Here is a 23,290-nt window from a genome sequence, read left to right as displayed (position 1 = left end):
GCCAAAATCAGAATAACCCTATTTTAAAACAATTTGGCATTATATTTAATGAGAAAAAAAATTAAGCATTGCTCCCCCATCAGAGAATTTATCATATGGAAGAACTCCTCCTCACATTTTAACTCTGCATATACATATATGAACACACAAAAAAATTAAATGCATGAAAATTAAAATACCATTACTTATACTCTTAGACTAGTGAAAAGCAGAAAAGAAATTAAATTTTCAACAAATTGAAATGATTAAGGAATGTATAATATATCAAACTTGGAATATTAGGAAATTGCTAAATGATTGTTTTGAAGACTTTGTATCACTATGCAATGATTTTTTTTTTTTTTTTTTTGGACACAAGAAAGAAAACACAAATCATGTTTATACTCTGATTATACAATGGAAAAGGGATATTTTGCATGTGGACAAAACCTTAAACGGAACACAGAAAAGTTAAAAGTTTTTTCCCCCTTTGTGAATCAGTTAACAGTAATTGCATGATTAAAAACAAAAATAACAAACTGAGCTCCTTTTTGCATACACTATGTAAAATCCAGTAGAAAACCTATAGGTTCCTCTCTGTCCTAATTAAAATGGGTGTTGTGGACATGGAGTGATACCAGGACTGGGTCGTGGTGCCCTTGAGCCCTGACTTTGCACCATATGGAGATAGTTCAGAACAAAGAGCAGCACTCATTTTTGGCCAGAAACTATCACTTATGTTATCTCAAAAATTAAAAAGCTTCTGCACAGATAAGGAAATTATCAACAGAGCAAACAGGCAACTTACAGAATGGGAGAAAATATTCACAAGCTATACATCTGATAAAGGGCTAATAACCAGAATCTATAAAGAATTCAAACAAATCAGCAAGAAAAAAATCAAACAACCCCATTAAAAAGTGGGCAAAAGACATGAACAGGAGTTTTTCAAAAGAAGATAGACAAGTAGCCAATAAACATATGAAAAAACACTCAGCATCAGTAATCATCAAGGAAATGCAAATTAAAACAAAAATGAGATATCGCCTTACCCCAATTAGAATGGCTTTTTTTAAAAAGTCCAAAAACAGTAGATGCTGACATGGATGCAGAGAGAAAGGAATGCTTATACACTGTTGGTGGGACTCCAAATTAGCACAACCCCTATGGAAAACAGTATGGAAATTCTTCAAAGAACTAAAAGTAGACCTACCATTTGATCTAGCAATCCCACTACTGGGTATTTACCCAAAGGAAAGGAAGTCATTTTATCAAAAAGACACATGCAAGCAAATGTTTCTTGCAGCACAATTCGCAATTACAAAGATGTGGAATCAACCCAAGTGCCCATCAATTCATGAGTGGATTAACAAAATGTGATATATGTATACTATGGAATACTATGCAGCCACGAAGAAGGATGAATTAAGGCCTTTTGGAACAATTTGAATGGAAGTGGAGACCATTATCCTAAGTGAAGTATCTAAAGAATGGAAAAGCAAAGACCACATGTACTCGCTATTAAACTGGAACTAACTGATGAGGAACACGTGCACAGAGGAAAGTATAACTCAGTGGAAATAAAGCAGGGGGGAGAATGGAGGAGGGGATGAGCAAAAACCTACTGAACTGGTACAATGAACACTATCTGGGTGATGAGAACACTTATAACCCTGACTCAAACATAACAAAAGAGATCCTTGTAACTAAAAACATTTGTACCCCCGTAATATTTTTAAATAAAAAATAAATAAATAGAAAAAAATACATATGCTCTAGATTCCAGGTATCTGTTAGGGCATCAAGGGTCCAGACATCATATCTTTAAATCATTGGATCCCAAAGGGAAAGTAAAATTGCAGGAGAAGTTTTTACCTGGTATTTACCACACAGTGGAGAAAATAATCATTTTTGTAAGTCTTTATTTTTTAGTTGCTCTTCCCATAGTAATGCACTGAAAGGCATAACAGTTTATACTGTACAAAGCATTTGAAGAAAGTACCTCAACTTGCCGATTATTTCAAAATGAGATTACAAACAAAAAGAAAACAAATCTGGTTCCTCAATAAAGGGAAAAATAACTGAATACAGTCTGTTATTTACTTCTCTCTTTAACATAAGGTCGGGAACACTTCATTTTACAAATAGGATTAACATGAACAGAACACCGCACAAGCTTGCAGACGACCAGCATAAAATATGGGGTACAGTTTTTAATCAGAAGAATCATGCTTTCATGAAAGAAATTATAATCGTTTATACAATTGAATAGATTTCAGTATTACAAAAACTAAGTTGCATCTATTCGTATTTAGTTCATTAAGAAATAAAACAAAACAACAACAACAAAAAAAGGAATGTTAAGAAAAGCCAAACACCATTTGGCACTCCCCTACACAGGTCGAATCACCTTGGTCCTTGAAATCAGAAAGAGGTGTGCCTCAGACGTCATAAAGTAGTGGCTGACTGGAACAGTGCTATTTTAATCAACAAACAATAGTTTGCCAACAAATAAATACATGATACACGCAACAAAAAAAATTAAACATTAAAAAACAGTGACATGATTGTCTAAAATTAAGATGTTATTACAAGGATTTGGCAAACATTTTCTTAGTGGTACAGCGGTACTGGTGACGAACAGGTTACTTCACTGACTTGACCTCTTTGAGCAGGACATCCATAGTTTACAATATACACATCCCCTTTCTCCCTAGTTTTAAACAATGTACTTAAGAAGGCAAAAGTTAAGGGGGAACAAGTACCCCCTGTTATCAGTTTCTATAATTGACTGTGCATTTCATCCAACTACTTCCGTCTTCAAAGGGTTAAATTACATAAAATCTTAACAAACAAAAGAATTAAATCTGTAATCAAAAGCAACTGTTCCCAATCATGTCAGGTGATCTTGTACAAAAAAGAATTCAGTTTCTATGGAGTGTTCATTCGTGTCAATGCTGCCATCTCAATTGCCCTCTCACCCACCCGCACCCTAGGCAGGGTGAACTGGAAGATGCCTTCAGCCCAGCAAGGTTTTCATCTTCATTGAGTCATTTTAAGTCACATTGATTGATCTTCCAGAAGTCAGCAGCTGCCTTTGCTGTGCAAAACAAAATATCGAGAATAAATAGTTTCTTTTTTCTTTTTCTTTCTTTCTTTCTTTCTTTTTTTTTTTAATCATTCAGTTTAAGGTCACCAGACTTTAGATGAGTGACCCTTCAGGTTTATAAGGCATTCTGCTCAGCAGTCTTGTAAATAGTCCTACATGAAAGAGCCATGCTGCTGTTGGACTTGGTCCCACTCTGATCAGCCTTGGGAAGGTCATACGTGGCTTATGGACTGGATGGCGCTGGATTCCGCCGCAGCCCTTGCCATACTGTGCCACACGTTGGAAGAACTGTGGGATGTAGGATGGAGGGACTCCTTGTCAGACAATGACAACATCATAGCATATGCCTGGGGTAAAGAAGACAGACTCAGTAAATGGCATTGGAAAAACATCACTTTTTAATTCAAAGAATATTCTTTGCGAGTGTTGGGAAGAGATGGGACCCTGAGTAGGAGCATCCTTAATGGGTGTGTTTGGTAAAGGGGGGAATATTTTTTTGTCAAAGTGACATGGGATTACTGCTGGCCTACAGAGCCTAGGGGCCACAAAAGTGACATATCCTACAGAACAAAAAAAAAATAATTATCCTACCTAAAATATCAATAATGCTTCCATTAAAAAACGTGAGTCATTCCCCTGCCTAACCATAAATACAGTCATTCATTCACTGCACACGTTCAATTCACCAAAAATATTATTGTGTGCTTATGACTGAAACTGCAAATATTAATAGGGTATAGACCTGCCTTGACAGAGCCCTGGCCTAGTAGAGGAAACTACTCACACTACGTGACTCCTGCACTTTATAACTGAAAGTGCTGAAGGTGAAGTGACTTGCCCAAAGTCACTCAACTAAAATTTATTTCTGCCGAACTTTTAATCCAATGCCCTTTCTCCAGTTCCCCTCCATGTTTGATATATTCAATGCTGACACCCGAAGACCTTGAAATTTGAAGCAGATTAGATCAGCCCCATCAAAAAATAGAACAAAACACAAGATCCAACAATGTTCCAACCAATTTGCGTTCAGTGTCTGCACGACAGAAGGTGCGTGGAGGTGCTCTGTGAGGAAATGCTCTTTCTTCCCTATTATCATGTCAAATTCTAAATAACTGTTCAGAGAATCCCCCATTTACTGCCAAGTAAAATATTCAAATGAAATGTTTGGTCTTGACTTGTGAGTGAACTTTTCACTGTTGATTTGCTATTGTTGGTCTCATCCATTGCTAAACTTGCTTGTCAAAATGCTGTTGAAGTGGAATCATTAAAGTCCTGCCAAAGACATTCCACTCTCTGTAAACAAAGGCAAAATGCCTCTGTTGTGAGGCAGAATTTCATCTCTGGGAGTCATGCTGAGACATGTGGCCAGTCTGTGGTTTCTTCCGTAATCATGGCATTCAGCTAGAAAATCTGCCCTTGCAGGCTGATCTTGATTTGCTGGGTCATTGCTCTAAATGTACACATTTGACTTTTATGTATGCAATTTGCCTTCTGGACCTCTACAGAAATCTCATGACCAATTTAACAAGTACTTCTTAAGCATCTACTCTATGCCAGGCACTGTGCTAGGTCCCAGGGAATCAAGGATAGATAAGACAGAGTCCTTATCTTCTGCAGAGTTCAAAATACGGCTTAAATGAGCATGGAACTTAAACTATTTATTCTGATTATGTACCTACTCTGAGAGATCAAGATAAAGAATATTCTGAAATAGTTTTAACAAAACTCATTCTGATATTTGGAAAGAGGAAAGAGAATATAGAGAAAATTTTGGAATCCTGAGTTATAACCTGTTACTAACCTACCTCTACTTACTTAGCTGGGCGACCTTGGGCAAGTTTCTTAACTTTTGAAGCTTCACTTTCCTCATATAAATGGGGAGAGTAATAAATTCACAGGCACTAACTTACATAAAGTGCTGAGCTTAGTGTGCCTGACATAAATAGTACCTATTATTATGAAATGAATTTTTGTAGAATAGGATTTTTCACAGAAAATTCCATGTAAAATGCAGCCATGGTTGTATTTGGTCAACTATTTTGGATTCAATCACTATAAAAATCACAGATAGAATAAATATATGCATATTTAGAGTAAAGTATCTGAGCCATCAGATTCTAGAAAATGGCAAATATAGAATATCTGCCTTTTGGTAATCAAAGGAAATAAACATTCCATACACAAGGATCCGTGCCCAGCATATAACTGGCAGTTAACAGACCACTGAATGAATGAATGAATGAATGGTCTCAGAAAAGAAAGTCAATTTGCTAAAAGGCCTAATCATTTTCAAACTAATACATGATGTGATCAAGTAACAAGAAAAATATGAGCTATGATTGCAAAATGCTAGTATTTCTTGTAATGGTAATTGTCAGCCTAGCTGGGCAGGGATTTCATGTCAAAATGCTGGTACGTTCATTATCTCTAGGTTCTCAGGCCCTTTTGCTTTCTATTACATCTGATAGTTTCTGAAGATTTTAGGTATTGTGTCTTATAATGAAAAGCATTTTGTGGAATAATTAAAAGAAATTTAAAAAGAGAACACATGGATCCCCAGTTATTTCTGAAAGGAAGAATGAGAAATTAAAAGTTTAAAGAAATACTAGCCACCTCTTATGAATGTCTCTAAGTGAAAATGAGATGTCCACTCTGGCTAGTTTACTTTTAATGTCAAAAACTGAAAATTTCATTTTTATCCCCACTGAATCATAGAGCAGAAAGGGATCTTAGATATCCTCTCCACCCATCGCATTTTACAGTGAGAAAATGGTACCCATGGTCTGTAAGTGATGTTCTCAAGTTCATGGAGGTAGGCTCTGGGAGCCTGTAGCATAGAGGCTGGCTGCTTTGACTTCAATTCAGAAAGAACACTTATCTTGCCCACTACCTTCCATAATATTTTAGACTTTTTACTAAATTGAATGATATTTAACGATTTGTATTATTCCCATTAATACAATGTTTTCCCCACCGTCATTAAAATATTACTATATTTGCTGTTACAACCACCCCAGAACATCTCAGCCAAATAGAAAATCATTTCTAAAAGTGCAACCCAATATGATCACATTATTTGACGTATCAGGCCACCTGAAAAATGGGCTAATGATTCAAACAATTACACCAAAGTAACCAATAAATATGGTCAGTTTGGAAGAAAATGAAGAAACTTCATTAGGAGTTTCTTTCTTTCTTTTAATTAACCTGAATATACAATCTGATTGAGTGTGGATGTCAAACAAAAAGTACTGACTCCCTTTATTTTGTAACAAAAGAGCTGAGACTCTTTTAGTTGGTATTTATGGTTCCTTAAATGGATTTGTTTTTAGTTATGTAATAGAATGTTCCAGAGTCCAGTGAATTTGAGTATCATTAATTTACTCATTCATTCAGTCAATAAAAATTGATAGGCTTTATTTCCAGATGTGCCATCAAGTTGGTGCATAACTTTGGCAACTCATTTCATTTCCGATCCTCAGTTTACCCTTAAATTCCAAAATTAGATTACTTGTAATTAACTATACAAAACAATTTATGAGACATAGTAAAGGACAAAAAATAGAATTCACTTTCAAAAAATCTTGAAATACAATTATGTTGACCAAAAAAAATATTCTGAGGTAATATATAAATATTTGCACGCCAACATTATGGACTATGTAGAAGTAAGGGAGTTGCAAAGTAAAGGAAAGATCATTGTGGATAGGGTTTGTCATAGAGGTTTCTATGCAGAATGCAGCCATACTAATTGCTATCTTTGTTAACTATTTTGGATTTGGTCATAGACAGTAAAGATATGAGTGTTTTGAGTAAAGTATCTGAACCCATTTGGATTGTAGAATATTTCAAATATAGAATATTTGCTTTTTGGTAATCAAAGGAAATGTACACTCTCATGCACAATGTTACCACGATGCTATGCTGCAGGAAAATATGTACCTGTGATTTGGACTTTCTGTGTAACGGCTGCTTAAGTTCCTCTGGCACATGGGAAGTACTAAAAGAAGACAGCTCAGCTTCAGTATATTGATTATCTTCCATTTTCCCCATTTTGAGGCTATCTGTGAAGTGCCTTATATGATCTAGAGCAGAAAGTCCAGTTTTATATTCTTCCTCTTTATACCTAAAATGAACCAATGGAAAAGCACAGAAGTTTTTTTTTCCTTTTCAGTTTGTTATCTAATCAAGTCAATTTCATTTGAATCTATCTATGCAACTGACCAACTTCATATTGTATTTGCAGTATAAAGGAGCATGTATCAGCTATTGGGGTCTTTAAAATATTTATGAATATTATATATTAAATATATATTTCTTGGCTGGGTGTGGTGGCTCACTCCTGTAATCCTAGCACTTTCAGAGACTAGGGTGGAAGGAGTGCTTGAAGCCAGGAATTCCAGACCAGCCTGAGCAAGAGCAAGAACCTGTCTCTACAAAAAATAAAAAAATTAGCCATACATGGTGGTGCACCTGTAGTCCCAGTTACTCAGGAGGCTGAGGCAGGAGGATCCCTTCAGCCCAGGAGTATGAGGTTGTAGTGAGCTATGATGACACTACCACACTCTAGCCAAGGCAACAGAGTGAGACTGTCTCAATAAATAAATAAGTAAGTAAATATTTAAAAATATATATTTCCCTTAGATTTTTAATAACTAAAGTCAAGCATATGTTTGAGATAAAGAGTTAAGTCAATGACTTGTTAGCAATGTGAGGAGACAGAATTCATACAATTATAATTTCCATTTTAAAGTAAAGCTAGTTATGATAATATTTAGTTAGCACTCAATATCTTCATGAAAATATAATATTCCCATCAGTTTAACTATCTTTTCCATTTAAAAATTTGTCATCTATATGATTACACATAAAACTAATGCATTGAAATTTATCTCAATATTTGATGATTGCACCAGATAACTGAATAAATTAGATAATGTTGAAATCTCTATTTTTCTTTGAGTTTTACAGGTAGAGTCTAAAAAGAAATGATTGTATACTTACATAATTTTCATCTATCCTTTCTACCTTAGGTTAATCAGAGTTCCACAAACACTGATGTATTTATGTGCTTGTGGATTACGTTGATGGCCACCTTATCTTCATCTATTTAAAACTGATCCACTGAGTATGCCTTGCTAATTCAATTTAATTTTTATTGTTTATTGCTCATAAATTGCTTATTGTCTGAAATATTGTTCTAATGGAAAAACAGAACAGGAGGAATTGCAACCGTATGTGGGTCTACTTTTGCTTCGTTTCTTAAGCCACAAGAGATACTCACCTCACTGGGGATGTCTTGCAACTCATCTCCAGGGCACTGGCTTCTTCATAGTCATCCTCAGGGTTTCCTTCATGTAAATTACTTGTCACTGGTTCTTTTCCTGTTTTTCCAGTCATATCATTGTCTTCATCCTCCTCATCTAACAATACTTCATCTTCCACTTCTTCATCATCCAATAAATCTGAATTTTGACTGGTCACCAAAGCCTTTTCATCCTTAAAGTGACTGCCATTCATTCTTTCAAAAAGCATAAAAAATGTTCAATTATTGGTCTCATTTTTAAGCTTGAAGTTAGCTTTCTTATCATGTCTTTCTAACAACAGCTTGGATTTTCAACACTTATGTGGGACATTTTTATTGTTTATGCTTTATGGCAACCATGGGAAAATAATGTAATTTCACAAATGAGAAGATGAAGAAAAAAATAATTGGATGATTATTCAGATTATAAATGGAGCCTCTGGCAGAACTGGAAAAACAATCTCAGTCTCCTATTTCTTATCAGGCTTTGCCTGATAGATGATACTGTTATATATATAATATTTTAAAAAGCATGTAAGTGATTTCTCTGCATAATGTACCTAATTACCTTTTAAGTACCCACCAATTAAAATAATAGGTTTCTGGAAAACTCATAACCCTGAGCAACACTGGCAACAGCTTCAACACACATGCCTGAAGTGAATGGAAGAGTTCAATGACAATGTTAAGGTAGCTGCAAAGGACCAACTGGTATTAATATTCACTGTTACTAGGTGACATCTGTGGTATATTCCACTCAGACACACTGTCCTAACTTGGAAGTGATTGAGATCTCACTTATTTGTACTATTTTCAAATTAGTTTTGATAATCTGAATCCCAGGGGACACTGAGGTGGGAAATGATCTAGAAATGTAATTGTGCAAATATGTTTTGAAGTTTGCTTTGTAAGGATATAATGATGCAAAAGAATATAATATCCCAAAAAGTCATTTATAATATTTTTGTTTATGATTGCAAGGATTATAAAGTGATTACAGAGTTTAATTATAAAAAAGAGATTAATTACATAGGAATTCCAATTTAATACATTTGAGGGCATTTATAAAACTAGGATAAGCTTTTCAGCTTAAACATGAACACTAAAATATGTATAAGTTGAATTTAAGTTTCATTGTACAATTTAAAAGTTTAAATTAAAATTACACAATAACTACATGTTTTGAACTTAAGAATATCTTTTAAACCTCCTCCTTTTAAAGATATATGACCAGAGAAGTTAAAGAACTTGCCTAAGATCAGAAAGATTGTTAGGGATCAAACCATCACAGGAATCCAGGTGTTCTGATTCTCGGGCCATTCCTAACCTCTCCATTTTGCCTTGCTCTTTTACCTATTTACTCATGCACAAAACTCGTGAAGACTGTTAAAACAGTCATGTTCAGTTTTTATTTTATTTTTACTTTTTTTCATATTTGACAATTTAATGAGTATAAATTTACCACAGCAGGAATCTCCTCCTCAAATATTTAAACAATTAAAATGTAAAGGGAGAAATAAATAAGCATTTTGTAGTGTGAGGCAGGGCCAAATTCCTCTTTCATTACTCTTAAGAAACCCACTGCATCACGTATCTTTCACTGACAACTGAACTGAAGGCATAGATGGGGTGCTGCTGGCCCAAACTAAGGGAGACAAATCAGGAAGGACATGGAGGGAAGTGGAATGGATGCATTAGCTGTAGCATGTTTTTATTTTATTTTTATTTCAGAATATTATGGGGGTACAAATGTTTTGGTTACATGAATTGCTTGTGTGCAGTTTTTACATTTAATGTAACTACTTTTCAGATTACACAAGATCAGGTATCAACAATGCACCCCCACTGCTTTCCCACATACCAAAAATGAGTATAATTTAATATTCAGATTTCCCAGGGTTAAAAAAATAAATAAACAAACCAATCTTGGATGTGACAGATGCACATAGTAAAAATCCATTTGACCAGAAAGAGTCATATCATCATTATTAAGCTTTTTATATAACCAATCGCTTAACCTCTTTTATCAAAGAATGATGAAAACATGTTTTGCACAGACATAAATTATTAGTTTCCAGACACACTGCCAGCTTGCTTGCATAAATGTATTGAAATTCTCATTTTAAAAAATGAAAGAAAAAGTAAAAGAACAAAAAAGAGTGCATGGATGAAAACCAAAAGAAACAAAAGCCAACATAATTAAGAAAACGTATTTGTTAATTATGCTTTCAAATGTGGCAATTTATAGGGGATAAATTATTCATCAAAAGTAGCCTGATAGGAGTTCAGGGGAAAAAGTTGGATGACTCAACCTTCTTACTTTTTGTGCTGTTTAGTCATGTTGAAACCAGATGTTGCAGCTATACAGGCTCACAAATCTCCAATTAAAGGCTAGAAAAATCTCAATAGGCATCTCAGAACCCAAATGGTGATTTTCATTCAATATTTCTTATTTGTATCATGTAAACATCATTATCAAAATTTAAGATGGTGACTGTTTCTTACTTGTTCTTACTACTTTCTACTTCTAGTCATCTGCTCTCTCTCTCTGTCTCTCTCTCTCTCTGTCACACACACAAATGGGCAAGAAAAGGGAAAGATAAATCCAACTTCACAATGTTGTTAATTATTAGACTTCTTAGAGGCCAGGAAGGAGCTTTCTCTCCTTTTTTCCATAGATATACTTTTATACAAGTTGAAGAATAGAAATAGCCATATGTTTTTATGTTATTTTGGTAATAATGTTTATTTGAAGCTTGCCTTAATGGAGAAACTACCTAAAATATAATAATCAACTTTGACTATTAATGGCATCAAAAATTGAGAACACCAACCCAATAATACTTGTATGATGAACAATAAACTTGTGTGATGAAAAGTAATGGGACTTTTATTAACTAATTTCACGTTACATTAAAATTTACAATGCAGCATCCTAATTTAATAGGCTACTGGATAATTATATTCCAAAAAGTCTAGTTCTCAATAACAGATATTTAATTATAACTTACAGATAAGAAAAATTAAATCCAGTAGTTTTGATGAAATAATGTTGCATTAACTTCACATGCAAAGTAAGGTCTTAGGTAAGTGTTAATTATCATTATCAACAGCAATAAAAGTTTTTCTTTATTAATTAAGCCATTTTATGTTTGATGTTGATAATGACAAAAAGAAGCCCGTGCACCAGGTCACTAAAAACAAGGTGATCATTCCCCACTGAAACAAACAAGCCAGAATTAAATAAGCACCTGCTTCAGAGGACATAAAATAGTGATAGAATCTTAATTAAAAAGTCTCAAACAGTTTCTATGTAAAAGACATTTGAGTGACACTCAATGGGTATTTCATATATAAATATATACAGACAGATGCAGAGAGAAACAGAGTCATATATTATCTGTGATATATATAATAGTAATTGCTATTGATCAGTGACTCAACTGAATCCTTGTCGTGCCTTTCCCTTCTACTTGTGGAATTTTGAAAAATATTCTATTTAGCTATCAAGAGAGGCAGAACAGCATGGTGGTAAAATCATGGGCTCTGGGACCAGACAGCTCAGGTTGAACTGCATTTATTACTTATGTGACCTTCAGCAAGTTTTTAACCTTCAATGTCCCCACTCCTTCACTGATAAAATTACAGTGGATATCTCATAGGGTTGTCATGAGAATTAAATTAATGAAGACATGTAAAATGCTTAGAAGAGCTTATGGTATTTCGTATGCACTAAATATATAACAGTCATTGGTAGTAGGTATAACAGAAGTGCCACAAAAGTGAGCACAGCAAATGTTTTTGAAAACGTATTCAGCTCAGATGCCACAGAATTTAAAAAGCGAAAAACAGCTTTACCTCTCCTCTACATTCCTGGGAGACTGGCTGCTGTGGTTGCTATTTCCAATAAAATTTCGAATTTCTGTGAAGTAAGCATCTTCTTTGTCATCCAGGATCGCACCTGTACTTTCCAGTTCAGAATGAGGCGACGATGTTGCAGTACCTGTGTGGAGCAGAAGACCTTTTATGTCAAAGATTATTACTTATCTAGTAATTTCTTTGGAACCTCATTCCTCATGACTTTGATCTGTGTTGTTTCTTAAAATAAGCCATTTAGAATATTAATAATAGTAACTTTAGGAGGTCAAAGTCTCCCCAATTTACCATAATACATGTGTCCATGAGTCCCTTGGCATATTTTGAACCATTGAAATTACGAAGCGCACTCTCTCAAGGATGTCCGTCCTCTCACTAGCTTCTTCCTACCTTCACTGTGACTTGGAAACATTTTTATTCATATAATGAAGATATAGGGAGAGGTAAACCATAGACAAGTCTTAAATTCTGCTATAAGAAACTGCATACTCAGTCCTGGATGCAGTCAATAAGTACTTTTTGCTGCTGTGTTAAAGCACATTACAAAATAAACATTAAAGACACACTGAAAATTCCATATTGTGATTGTGTAGGTTAAGCCCAGAGGCTGGTGTGGTATAGTATTAACAGGACAATGTTGGACTGCTGATTACAGGATGATCTCCAGCTTCCTCACCTACAAAAATTAGAATCATAATACCTGTCTCACAGGATTGTTGTAAGGTTTACATAAATTTACACATTTATAAGCATTTTATATATTGGTTGAACTTTATGTCAACATTAGCTTCTTGCTATTTATCTTGCCCACAAAGTATCTAAAATGTAATAGATCATCACAATAGTCTGTAGGAAAAAACAAGAGGTTAGAGCATCCCCTCAGCTTAAAGAAATCATAATCTGGGTCATCAAGGAAATATTGAACCTTGACATGTTACATTTTTAACTATTTTTTCCTGAAATAACTTCAGCGAGAAAATAATAGTTGTGTGTTATGAGGGTACAAACAGTTAGAGTGTGGCCAGTTTTGTATATTGGATTAGACTTCTGTGCCTAAAATCTAATATTTTAAAACCACGATCAGTAGATGTTTGGCATTTAGGGAAATAAGCAGTGTATAGTTTTAAGTAGTAACCATTCAAGATCATAAACAATTGTGCCTTTACAGTGGAGGAAAGATTAATAATAAAATAATTTTCTTAAATAAAGATTACTAGTGTGCATAAATCCAAAATTTTTTTCTGTTCTTAAAAATCTCTTTTCCTGAACTCCATGTTCACCCCCTTCCCTCACTCTCAACTCATTTCCTTTACCATGCTCTAGAAACAAATTGTGGCTGCACAGGTTTGCTCTGCACACACGTCAGCTGGCAAATATTAGTTAATGGCTTATTATGTAACTATTATTAATAGAAGTCAAAGACAAGAAAACCTACAATCCCTTCTGCTAAATATGTGCTGGCAGGTCCGAATTAAGGGAAGCTATTTTTTTTTTTTTTGCCATCTCTTTTAATTTAGTTTTATATCAGAATTTGTGACAAAAACAAAGCACCACTATCATTTACTATGGGTTCCTCTGATCATGTCACTAGTCTCATATCCCTACTCTTAAAAATGTTACCTGGAAAAAGTTCTCTGAACTACAGGGATTTTGTAAAAGCAGCCATGGTTTCTAGATTAATATTCAGAGTACGGTATTCTGGGATTGCCACTCTAGCAATTCTGCCATGTTTAGGAACCATATTCTGTGTGCCAACAGGTGGAAAGATTATTCCCTGCAATTTAAGAAATCTTGATTCATAAGTCTCCTGTGAGCATGGGTCATGGTTCTCTTTGTTGAACACTGCCCATTGAGTAGGAAGATTAAAAAATAATCCAAATAAGCCCACTGAGTTATACATCAATCAACGATCACATCATGCACAGAATTCTAAAATCTCAAGGGAAATTTGCTGTGAATTTTCACAATAGATCTGATTTTTTTTGGGCGGGAGGGTATCAGAGTGGAATGAAAGAAGAAAGATCATAATTATCTTGTTATCTTTTAAAATATGAAAAATCAGTCATCTTTTCCTCATAACACAATTGATTACCTACCAGACATGTTCCCATTCTCATGTTTCTTTAGGTGCCTGTCCAAATTGGTTTGTTGACCAAAACACCTATCACATAAGTGACACTTAAATGGCTTTTCCTTATTGTGGATGTTTCGAACATGCCTCTGCAAGTTAGAAGATATGCTAAATGATCTGTCACAGTATTTGCATCTGAAAAAAAAAACAGAGAAAATATTTGCAAGCAAATCAAAAGATATTTCTCAAGACTAGTAAACCAGGTATAAAAAATCATCACCCATAAAACAACATTTTAAAGAAAAGGCACAGGGAAGAATACTATTCATGCTGTCAAGATTTCAACTGTAATAGACTTTGATTGCTTTAAAGATTCTTATGACTTTATGTAAAACCATAATAGAAGATAGGTGATTAGATTGCTCCCAAATTTATGAGGGTAATCAGTTCCAATATTTTAAATAAACTTCACAGAATTAAGCACATTAAGAAATAGTAGCTTTGTTTTATCTTCTGCTTATGACAAAACAATTAAATCCTTTGTAAACAAACATGAAATAATTTCATATATTCTTTAAAATAAAAATATCACTTTTAATTCAAAATTTCAGTCTGATTAATTCCTTAGGAAATTCACTTTCTCAGTTGCTAATCCTAAAGAAAATTCTGTTATTGTCTTCAAAACAGCAAGAAACATTCTAAACTTTTAAAACTGAGACAATATGAATGGTTTAGTACAATATCAAATAAACTGATTTTCATGACCATTAGTGATTGGGAATCCCCAAAGCTTTTACTCTATTAATCTTTAAACTGTTACCAAAACAAGTGATAATGCCACTAAATTCTCCTTTTGGAATAAAAGCAAAGGTGAAGACCTCCTCCATCCCTATTTCCCCCAATTTTCATTTCTATTTTTTTAAAGAGTCTGTAGCAATTCTGAACCAGGTTAGTTTTTCAGGAAAGCACTTGTTACTGGTTGGTTAATTGTTTCTGTCTTCCATGTGATAAAATATTATAAATTATTTTAAAGTTTTCCTTTAGTCATAAAATGAAAATATAAAAATGTAAGACCTCCTCCCCCCAGCTCTTATCAGCAAAGAAGACAAGGAGATTCTGTAATTGATGGGTTATTCTGCTCTGACATTTTAAGGTAAAGATTTCATCATTTGTTCATGTGATTTTTTTTTGGCGTGTTGCTTGAAAGAAAAAAATTGACTTCTCTGAATGACTTTTAAGGGAAAATTTCTAACTTAGAGGACAGAAAATTCTTAACTCATTCTTCCATGTGTGAAGGGCCCTTCACCTCCCACTTCTGGAAGCAGACTCACTGGTTCAAGTACTCTAAATCAGAAATCACCCCACTCCACTTGAAGTTCTTGGACTTCCATGGCTGTCCTTATGTGCCAGAAGTCTAGGTAGTCCAGTGGGGAAAGTAATCTATTGAACTAGTTACTTTGGCATAAGCTCAATAAACCAACACAAGTACTAATTTAATTTTTCTCCCTTAAAAAACTGTTCTGGCATCATAAGGTTCCTCAACTTTCCTCACTTATAATATTAATAAAAAATGTGTGAAACTCTACATTGATGGTAGTTGTAATATTTTAGCCTTTGCCTTTGAAAAAAATGCATATGAAGTCATGGCCTTTTCTGCAATAACTTTGTTCACCTCCAAGGCCCACTGCAATGAGAACCATGGTACATTTAGCACAATTGTGTTGTGCTAAGCAGAACAGCCTACGAAACTATGTTAGAGTAATCTTACATTCTCAGCAAACACTTCAGAAAGAATTTTCACTCAAAACATTTTGTATACAGATCATGAGGAAGAGAGATTTTTTTGTTTCTCACATGCATCTTTCTGCTATGTACAAAGGAGATTTTTCCAAATCTAGTAAACATCATCCTCTCAAATCTGAATAATATTGACCAATAAGGATGTTATAACCAATGATCAGCTGTTACTTTGTATCTCTCCTTTGCTAATGTCTTGGCCAGAAAACCAAGTACTCTAAATAAAAAAATCATTCCATCCTATTCCAATAAATTAGTAGGTGGTTAAGAGACAGCTCAATTCAGAGCCGATGTTGCAGAAATTCTTAAAAATGAGCACATAATGCAATCACAAGTAGTATACTATTAAGCCTTTCTAATTACTGAATGTAGATTTAGGGGCCAAGGGAGTCCTTGAGATCACCCAACGAGATTAAAAAAACCCTGAAGTGAGAGCTCCAAGCCTGGGTTTTAATTCTGGTTCTATTCGTATGAGACTTTACAGAAGGCAATTAGCATTTGTAAATCCGATTTTTTCATTTATATATCAGAAGGGATGGACAAATAATTGTTTAAAATATCAAACTATGCCAAAATTCTGGTCTGTATTATTTTTAAATACATGTACAATAATAACACCATTTTATGAGGTAGAATAAAATTGTCCATTTTCTTATTCTTGCATTTTTAAAAAGTCTTTGAAAACTGACAAATTATTTCCCTAATTTAATGGAAAAAGGTAACATTCAGACAAAGATAATTTTGTGTGTATGCAATGTACAAAAATTTCAAAGGAGAATAAAATTATGATATTAATTAAGATAAGTAACTCTCATTCTTTAAAGATATATTTTTGAGAATCTAATCCTGTGTGCAAGGAATTGAACATTAAATAATGTAGGTCATATTTTAAAATTAGAAGGGGGAATTTTACTCATTTCCATTCTTTTATAAACAATAACATTAAAATTAGATGTGTCCCACGTGTCATATGGCTAATCTTGACATTTAACAGAATAAGCTAAGAGATACTCTAGGAAATTATTGATAAAATTGACCCTTTTCCTATAATACTGTGGTTTTCGATCCCTGGGCTGAAGACTAACTAGTACTGGTCTGTGGCCTGTTAGGAACCCGGCTGCACAGCAGGAGGGTGAGTGAGCAAAGCTTCATCTGTATTTACAGCCACTCCCCATCGCTCGCATCACCGCATAAGCTCCGCCTTCTCTCAGATCAGTGGTGGCATTAGATTCTCACTGAAGCACGAATCCTACTGTAAACTGCACATGCGAGGGATCTAGGCTGCATCCTCCCCATGAGAAGCTACTGCCTGATGACCTGAGGTGGAGCTGAGGCAGCGATGTTAGCACCAGGGAGTGGCTGCAAATACAGATTTATCATTAGCAGAGAGGTTTGACTGCACAGTAAATGTAATGCGCTTCTGTCATCCTGAAACCATCCCCACCCCCTGTCCATGGAAAAATCGCCTTCCATGAAACCAGTCCCTAGTGCCCAAAAGGTTGGGAAATGCTGCTATAATATCCTCTATTATGTCTGTTCTTCTCATCCCACATTTCATTCTTCCCCCGTGCCCCACATGTTTAAGATTTGTTCCTTAAACTTCTATTGGGAACTTTAGAAACTGACTTAGCTGTGCTGGGAAAATCAAGTATATAAGCGTTGTTAACTCCTAACAGAGATTTGAGCCTTGAAAAAGGGAGGCTGCAATGTTAAGATTTTTATCAATTAAAATAATTTTTTAAATGGCTTACATTTCTTAAATGCTTATTCTGTACCAGGCACTGTGCTAGAACTTTTAAATTGAATGGCAGGAAGCCTTGATTAAAGAAATTAGTACTCTTCTAATTTTGATCCTACTTAGTCAATTCTTCCTTGACTCCAAATGGAACAGACACATATTCAGACAAGCACAGAACAGTCTCCTGTAAAATTGTGCCCATAAGTTCACTTTATTACAATATTTAGCAAGATGCATTGTCAAACCTGTAAGGCTGCTCTCCTGTGTGGGTTCTCAAGTGCCGTGTTAGATTCGCAGACCTTGGAAAAATCTTGCCACAGTATCTGTTATGAAGAGATGTTTATAAGAGAAAGTCAGCACAGTCGACTTTATTTCACTCAAGCCACAGAGGAGCCACATGCTTATTCCTGATTTAATTAATCTTGCATGGAACTCACATGTCTTTGGTATTTAAAATTTGCAACAAAGTCATTCTACAGATATAAATAACTCTGCAAATAAAGAGTGCATTATGAGATCTGGTTGAATTTGCTCATGCATAAGCAAGCAGTTTATGAAAATAGACTTTAGTTTTGATGACCCCCATATGCCTCTCTTATTAACTCCATATCTTTACATTCACAAAATTGAACCAGACAAGGGGATAAGAAAATGATGAGAGTTTGTGATTCTGGGTTGATGTAAACAGATTTCAAATGTTTTGACTCATTTTACATGTCAGCCACAGTGACAACTCCCCATACATAGAGTGGTATCAGATCAGACGAGATCCTGAGACTTCATCCATCAAGGTATGTACCCATAAAAGCTTTTCTGGAAAGAAAGTGACATGTTTTCCAAAAAGCAGATAAATTGATATGCCTGAGTCAGATACCACAAATTTCTGAAGACAATTTTGAAATTATCGGCACAATTTGTTTAGAAAAAAATCACACAGAAAACCAGAAACATGAAACAAGCTTTACTGCTGATGAGTAAAAAGAAATTTACTAACTAGTTTTCCTCACTTATGGACTTTATTTGTCTTTCATTAATGGCCTTATTCTTCAATGCCATGACAATTTGTAAGTATATGCTTGAGGACAGTAGTGTTATACCTTTGGTTGAAAATAATTAACTGTGAAAGAAAATTCATAAATATCAAAGTGAGACAAGCAGATAGTATTTGGACTGTTTCCAACCTCATTTATCACAACCAAATGGCCTGTGTTAAAATTCTCATTTAATAATAATTTTTAAAACCACTATTTTTATATCTCACTAAATAAAGAACACTTTGAAGTGCTTGACATCTATCATGGTGGCTATTAATCATCTAATCAAGAATAATTTCCAACACAAATAGCAGGGCCTTTTGAAATCAGAGGGGAGATTTTTGGAAAGTCAACCATAATTAACTTTACAGTTACCTGCAGGTATAGCGCTCCTTTCCCTTCCGCAGGATGTTCTCTGGCAGGGCGTTGGGGGGTGCTCTGAAGTTGAACATAGAGGGCACCGACTGTAGCAGCTCACTGGCCTCAGGTTTCAGGGCACTGAAGCTCTCGAGCTTTTCCGCCATGTTTTCAATAGCTGACATCTGAAAGGCAAAAGCACAAGACCACGAAGGGTCTGACATCTTTTCTTCTGTAATAATCTCTGGCAAACCAGAACATCAGTAAAAATGAAGCATCAACTCTGCTGAATGCAATGGGTTGTAAGAAGAGGTTGTAGTGTCCCAATATTAAATAAACAATGACAGAACTGATTGATTTTGGAAATAACAAAAGTAAAACCAAGCTTATAAAATGCTGGGTAAACTTTTTTCATAAGATCTTGGTTAGGTCATTTTATAATAAGTTGATATACAATTGAGCAATGAAATACATAAGGGAGATAATAAAGCCAATTTAACTTTTTATTTGATTAAGTGACAGCACTGGTATTATGTTATGAGCATCAACATAATGAAAATTATAGAGAAAGGTGCTATATTCCTTGCCTAGTAATGAAAACCATAAGAATCATGGAGTCCCATGAAAAGAACTCACAGCATGAAAGAACATAAAGTGTTACAAAATTGAAACTTAAGCCAAATGTGTGTAACTCAGAAAAAAATTAATGTGTAAGAGGTGTATTGCCTAAGACTACATTGAATTATTATCTGGACATAGCAGATTTTTAAGTGGGATCATATACAAGAAATTTTAATGAAATATTAATTTGTTCTGGACAAAAACTGAGTTGAACTGATGGTTCATGATATATTAACATAATTTCATGTAGGATAACTTGGCATGCACATTATAAGACAAGGGGAGCAGTTCATATAACCATACTCAGCAAAATATTCTTGATGAAAAACTATCCTGCCTAATTTTCCCCCCAGCAATCTAATTTAGGTTGCTTATAATCTTCAAGTTTTTGTCCACCTACAAACGTATTTGACAGCCACAATCAGAGGGTGGCATTTACTTTTATATTTAGCTTGATTCTTAATGTCCACAGTTAGAGGGACTCTCCCCTTCCCTCCAACCTTCCAGAAATTTAAAGTTTCCTCAGTGCTCACATTTTATTTGGAAGCTGCTTACTACTAAATTTTCACGTAGAAAAAGCAAACACTCTGGCCATCTTGTTAAATCAACTCACCCATTATTTATTTGGTTCTCAGGGCAGTATGCCATTAGAAAGCTCAAAAAGCTATTAAAAAGGTGTTTGCACCGTACATGCATTCTGTATGTTTCTCAAAGGGTTGGGGTAGCAGACCAGAAGCCACACAAGGACCAAGATGACAACAACCGCAAATTCAAGGAACTGGTCAACTCAAGAGGCTAATTCTTTTGCTGATGAGATAGCAAGACAGAGATGGAGGCCTAATTTATAAGCTCAAGTTAAAAATAAAATGCAACATTTCCCACTCAAAAGAAAAATTAATAAAACATATATTCTGTGGACACAGCTGGATAGAATGCCATCAACTTCTTACTAGAGCAAAATCTTAACAGCATGGCCTTAATATGATCTCTTCTCATAAAGGGAATATTGTATGTTTGATTCTTCAAATGACTATTCATGTTCTAGTTAGTTCTGTTTCTTTTCTCTTTATCCTGGAGCCTGCCCTCTCATTTCATGCCCAGTCTCCTAATGCTAGCTACAAATTGCAACCTACAGGGTACCACTGCCAATTTGCCAAATGTCTTTCATCAAACACGGTACAAAAAAATCTCAGAGGAAAGTCAAGATACATTTACTTGTCACATGACAAATGTGAACGCATTGGGAGGCAGTAAGGGCTATAAGCTCAGGGGTTTGATTCATAATCACTCAGCTGCTAAAACATTCTCCACAGATGCAAGTGGACAGCACATTTGTCACTATGAAGGATTTTGACACATACTGATCACAGGGCAGAGATATGGAATGATGCTGCTGCTCAGAGAGGTTGGAGGAAATCCTGTCTCTGAAGAATATGGTCATTCTTCCCTTCTAGCCCGAGCATTAGCATTTTCAGATTACTTTGGATTTTATTTATTAAAAATCAATCCAGAAATATTTTATGATACTATTGTATTTGCATTTATTCCTTCTAATTGTTCATTGCAGAAAATCATTTCGATATTCCACCCACCATGAAATAAATTGTCTGAGTGAAAAATGACCTCTGGCCTTCAAGCTGATTAGCAGTAGCAGTAACAAGCAAGGGTGAGGCTCATGATCACACATATTTATTGGGAAGAACAGTAAGTGCATGGGTAATGATTATAAATGTTTTATTTATGTACATTTAATATTTGAGTAAAGTTTCATTATCTAGTGGTTTTAAATCATTTGAGTGTCTGTCCTGCTGACACACTCAGATTCCTGCAACCATACATCTTATAGAAACACTTTCCCTTTTATATGGAAAATAGCTTACTCATGACTATTATTCTCAGCTTTCATCTCTAGCACACATAAACTACAAGTCCTTCAAGTTATTTGAGAGCAATTGGCTGTTGAGAAATGTGTCTTACTTTAGTAGCTGCTAATAGCGAGCTTCTTTTGAAGGAAGATCACTGATTACTTTACCTCAAACTGTTTCGATTTGGGAAAACCATCAAGAAACAAGAAAATATAGTATGGGCTTGATGGCTAAATAACAACATTCTTAAAGATAATAGGAAAAAGAATAGGGGTTACCAAGTGCCTGTCTCATAAGCCACCCCACCTTTGGCTTTTGGTGTCAAATGAAAAGAGGATTCAATTGGAGTGGGAAAGAAAGTGGGAAGTGAACCAAGGGTAGCTGAGAGCACCACATACACACACACACACACACACACACACACACACGCACCCCACACTTTCTGCTCAGCTAGCAACCACTAAAGCAACATAAAAGCTTTCACTGAATCCTTCCTTTCATCTTCCTAATATTTGTTCTCATAGCACTTGACCTCAGCTAGAAAGAGTAACTTTCCATGTTAGGACAGAAGTGACTTAGACATCTGCCAGGTGGGGTAGTTGAGCAGTTCCATGACCAGTATCAACCCGAGTTTATACCTTAGATTAAGGTATTGGATTAACATTAGCTTTATCTACCAGCCTGGGTAACAGAAAAAGACCTTGCCTCTAGAAGATATCAAAAACTCAGCCACAGGTGATGGCATGTGCCTATAGTCCCAGCTACTCAGGAGGATCGCTTGAGCCCAGGAGTCTGAGGTTGCAGTGAGCTGTGATGACACCACTGCACTCCAGCACCCAGGCAACAGAGTGGGACCATCTTGAAAAAAAAAGAAAAAAGAAAAAAGAAAAAGAAAAAAAAAAAAAAGCAACTAGCTGTATCTAGTATACAGATTTGCTGGTCTGACTCATGATGTTCCTCCAGAAGTAACATACTTTTCACAGAAGAAGTAGCAAGTTTTGGCATTCATTTTAAAATCTAACTTGGGTTTTTTAAAATCAAGATAAATGGGGATAAATGGAACAGAATTCACCTACGTATATTTTTAAATTATGAAAAATCCAATGAAAAAGGCAATGTGTACTACTATGAATAAGAAATTTGCTGAGAATGGGGGAAATAAAGGGGAAAGTTAGATCATATATTTTAAAAATGTATTGCCATGTGATCCATTAATGTCATAGGCTAATCTAAGATCAGTAAATGACAGGTTTTTTCTATGGAACAGTAATTTTTATTTACATATATAATAGTTGTTGATGTTATCTATAACCAGATGTCTGGAAGAGGAAGTCATTTCAGCCCCTTCCAGTTCCCAAGAGGCTATTAACTTTATAGTGACGCAAACTAATATTTAGACACAATTCCCTAGCTCCTACCAAAAAATGTAGCTATCTCTCTAGTCAAATAAAGTTAGTATTTTTAAAAACATTTCAGCAGGCAAGATATCATCAGCTGGGTCCTAAGTACTTAGTTTAACATTTATTATCTTGCAGCCA

The 23,290-nt window shown here is 35.0% G+C and overlaps 1 protein-coding gene across 16 annotated transcripts in view; it reads right to left on the bottom strand.

Moving 5' to 3' along the window:
* Window positions 1-1,887: 1,887 nt before the first annotated feature.
* The window catches only part of MECOM (MDS1 and EVI1 complex locus), a 540,410-nt gene continuing 519,007 nt past the window's right edge, over window positions 1,888-23,290 (bottom strand). For all 16 annotated transcript variants that reach the window (XM_069472951.1, XM_069472952.1, XM_069472965.1 and 13 more), the window contains 7 exons: window positions 19,285-19,451; window positions 18,121-18,198; window positions 14,366-14,535; window positions 12,252-12,396; window positions 8,373-8,609; window positions 7,031-7,214; window positions 1,888-3,435 (listed from right to left, as the gene is read on the bottom strand). In XM_069472951.1, coding sequence (XP_069329052.1) covers window positions 3,301-3,435; window positions 7,031-7,214; window positions 8,373-8,609; window positions 12,252-12,396; window positions 14,366-14,535; window positions 18,121-18,198; window positions 19,285-19,451 — 1,116 coding nt within the window. In that variant the 3' untranslated portion in view covers window positions 1,888-3,300. The remainder of the gene's footprint in view (window positions 3,436-7,030; window positions 7,215-8,372; window positions 8,610-12,251; window positions 12,397-14,365; window positions 14,536-18,120; window positions 18,199-19,284; window positions 19,452-23,290) is intronic.

This window comes from Eulemur rufifrons, chromosome 7, assembly GCF_041146395.1.
Source record: "Eulemur rufifrons isolate Redbay chromosome 7, OSU_ERuf_1, whole genome shotgun sequence".
Lineage (NCBI taxonomy): Eukaryota > Metazoa > Chordata > Mammalia > Primates > Lemuridae > Eulemur > Eulemur rufifrons.
The sequence above is the reverse complement of the archived record's forward strand: the minus strand, read 5'-3'. Positions and strand labels throughout refer to the sequence as shown.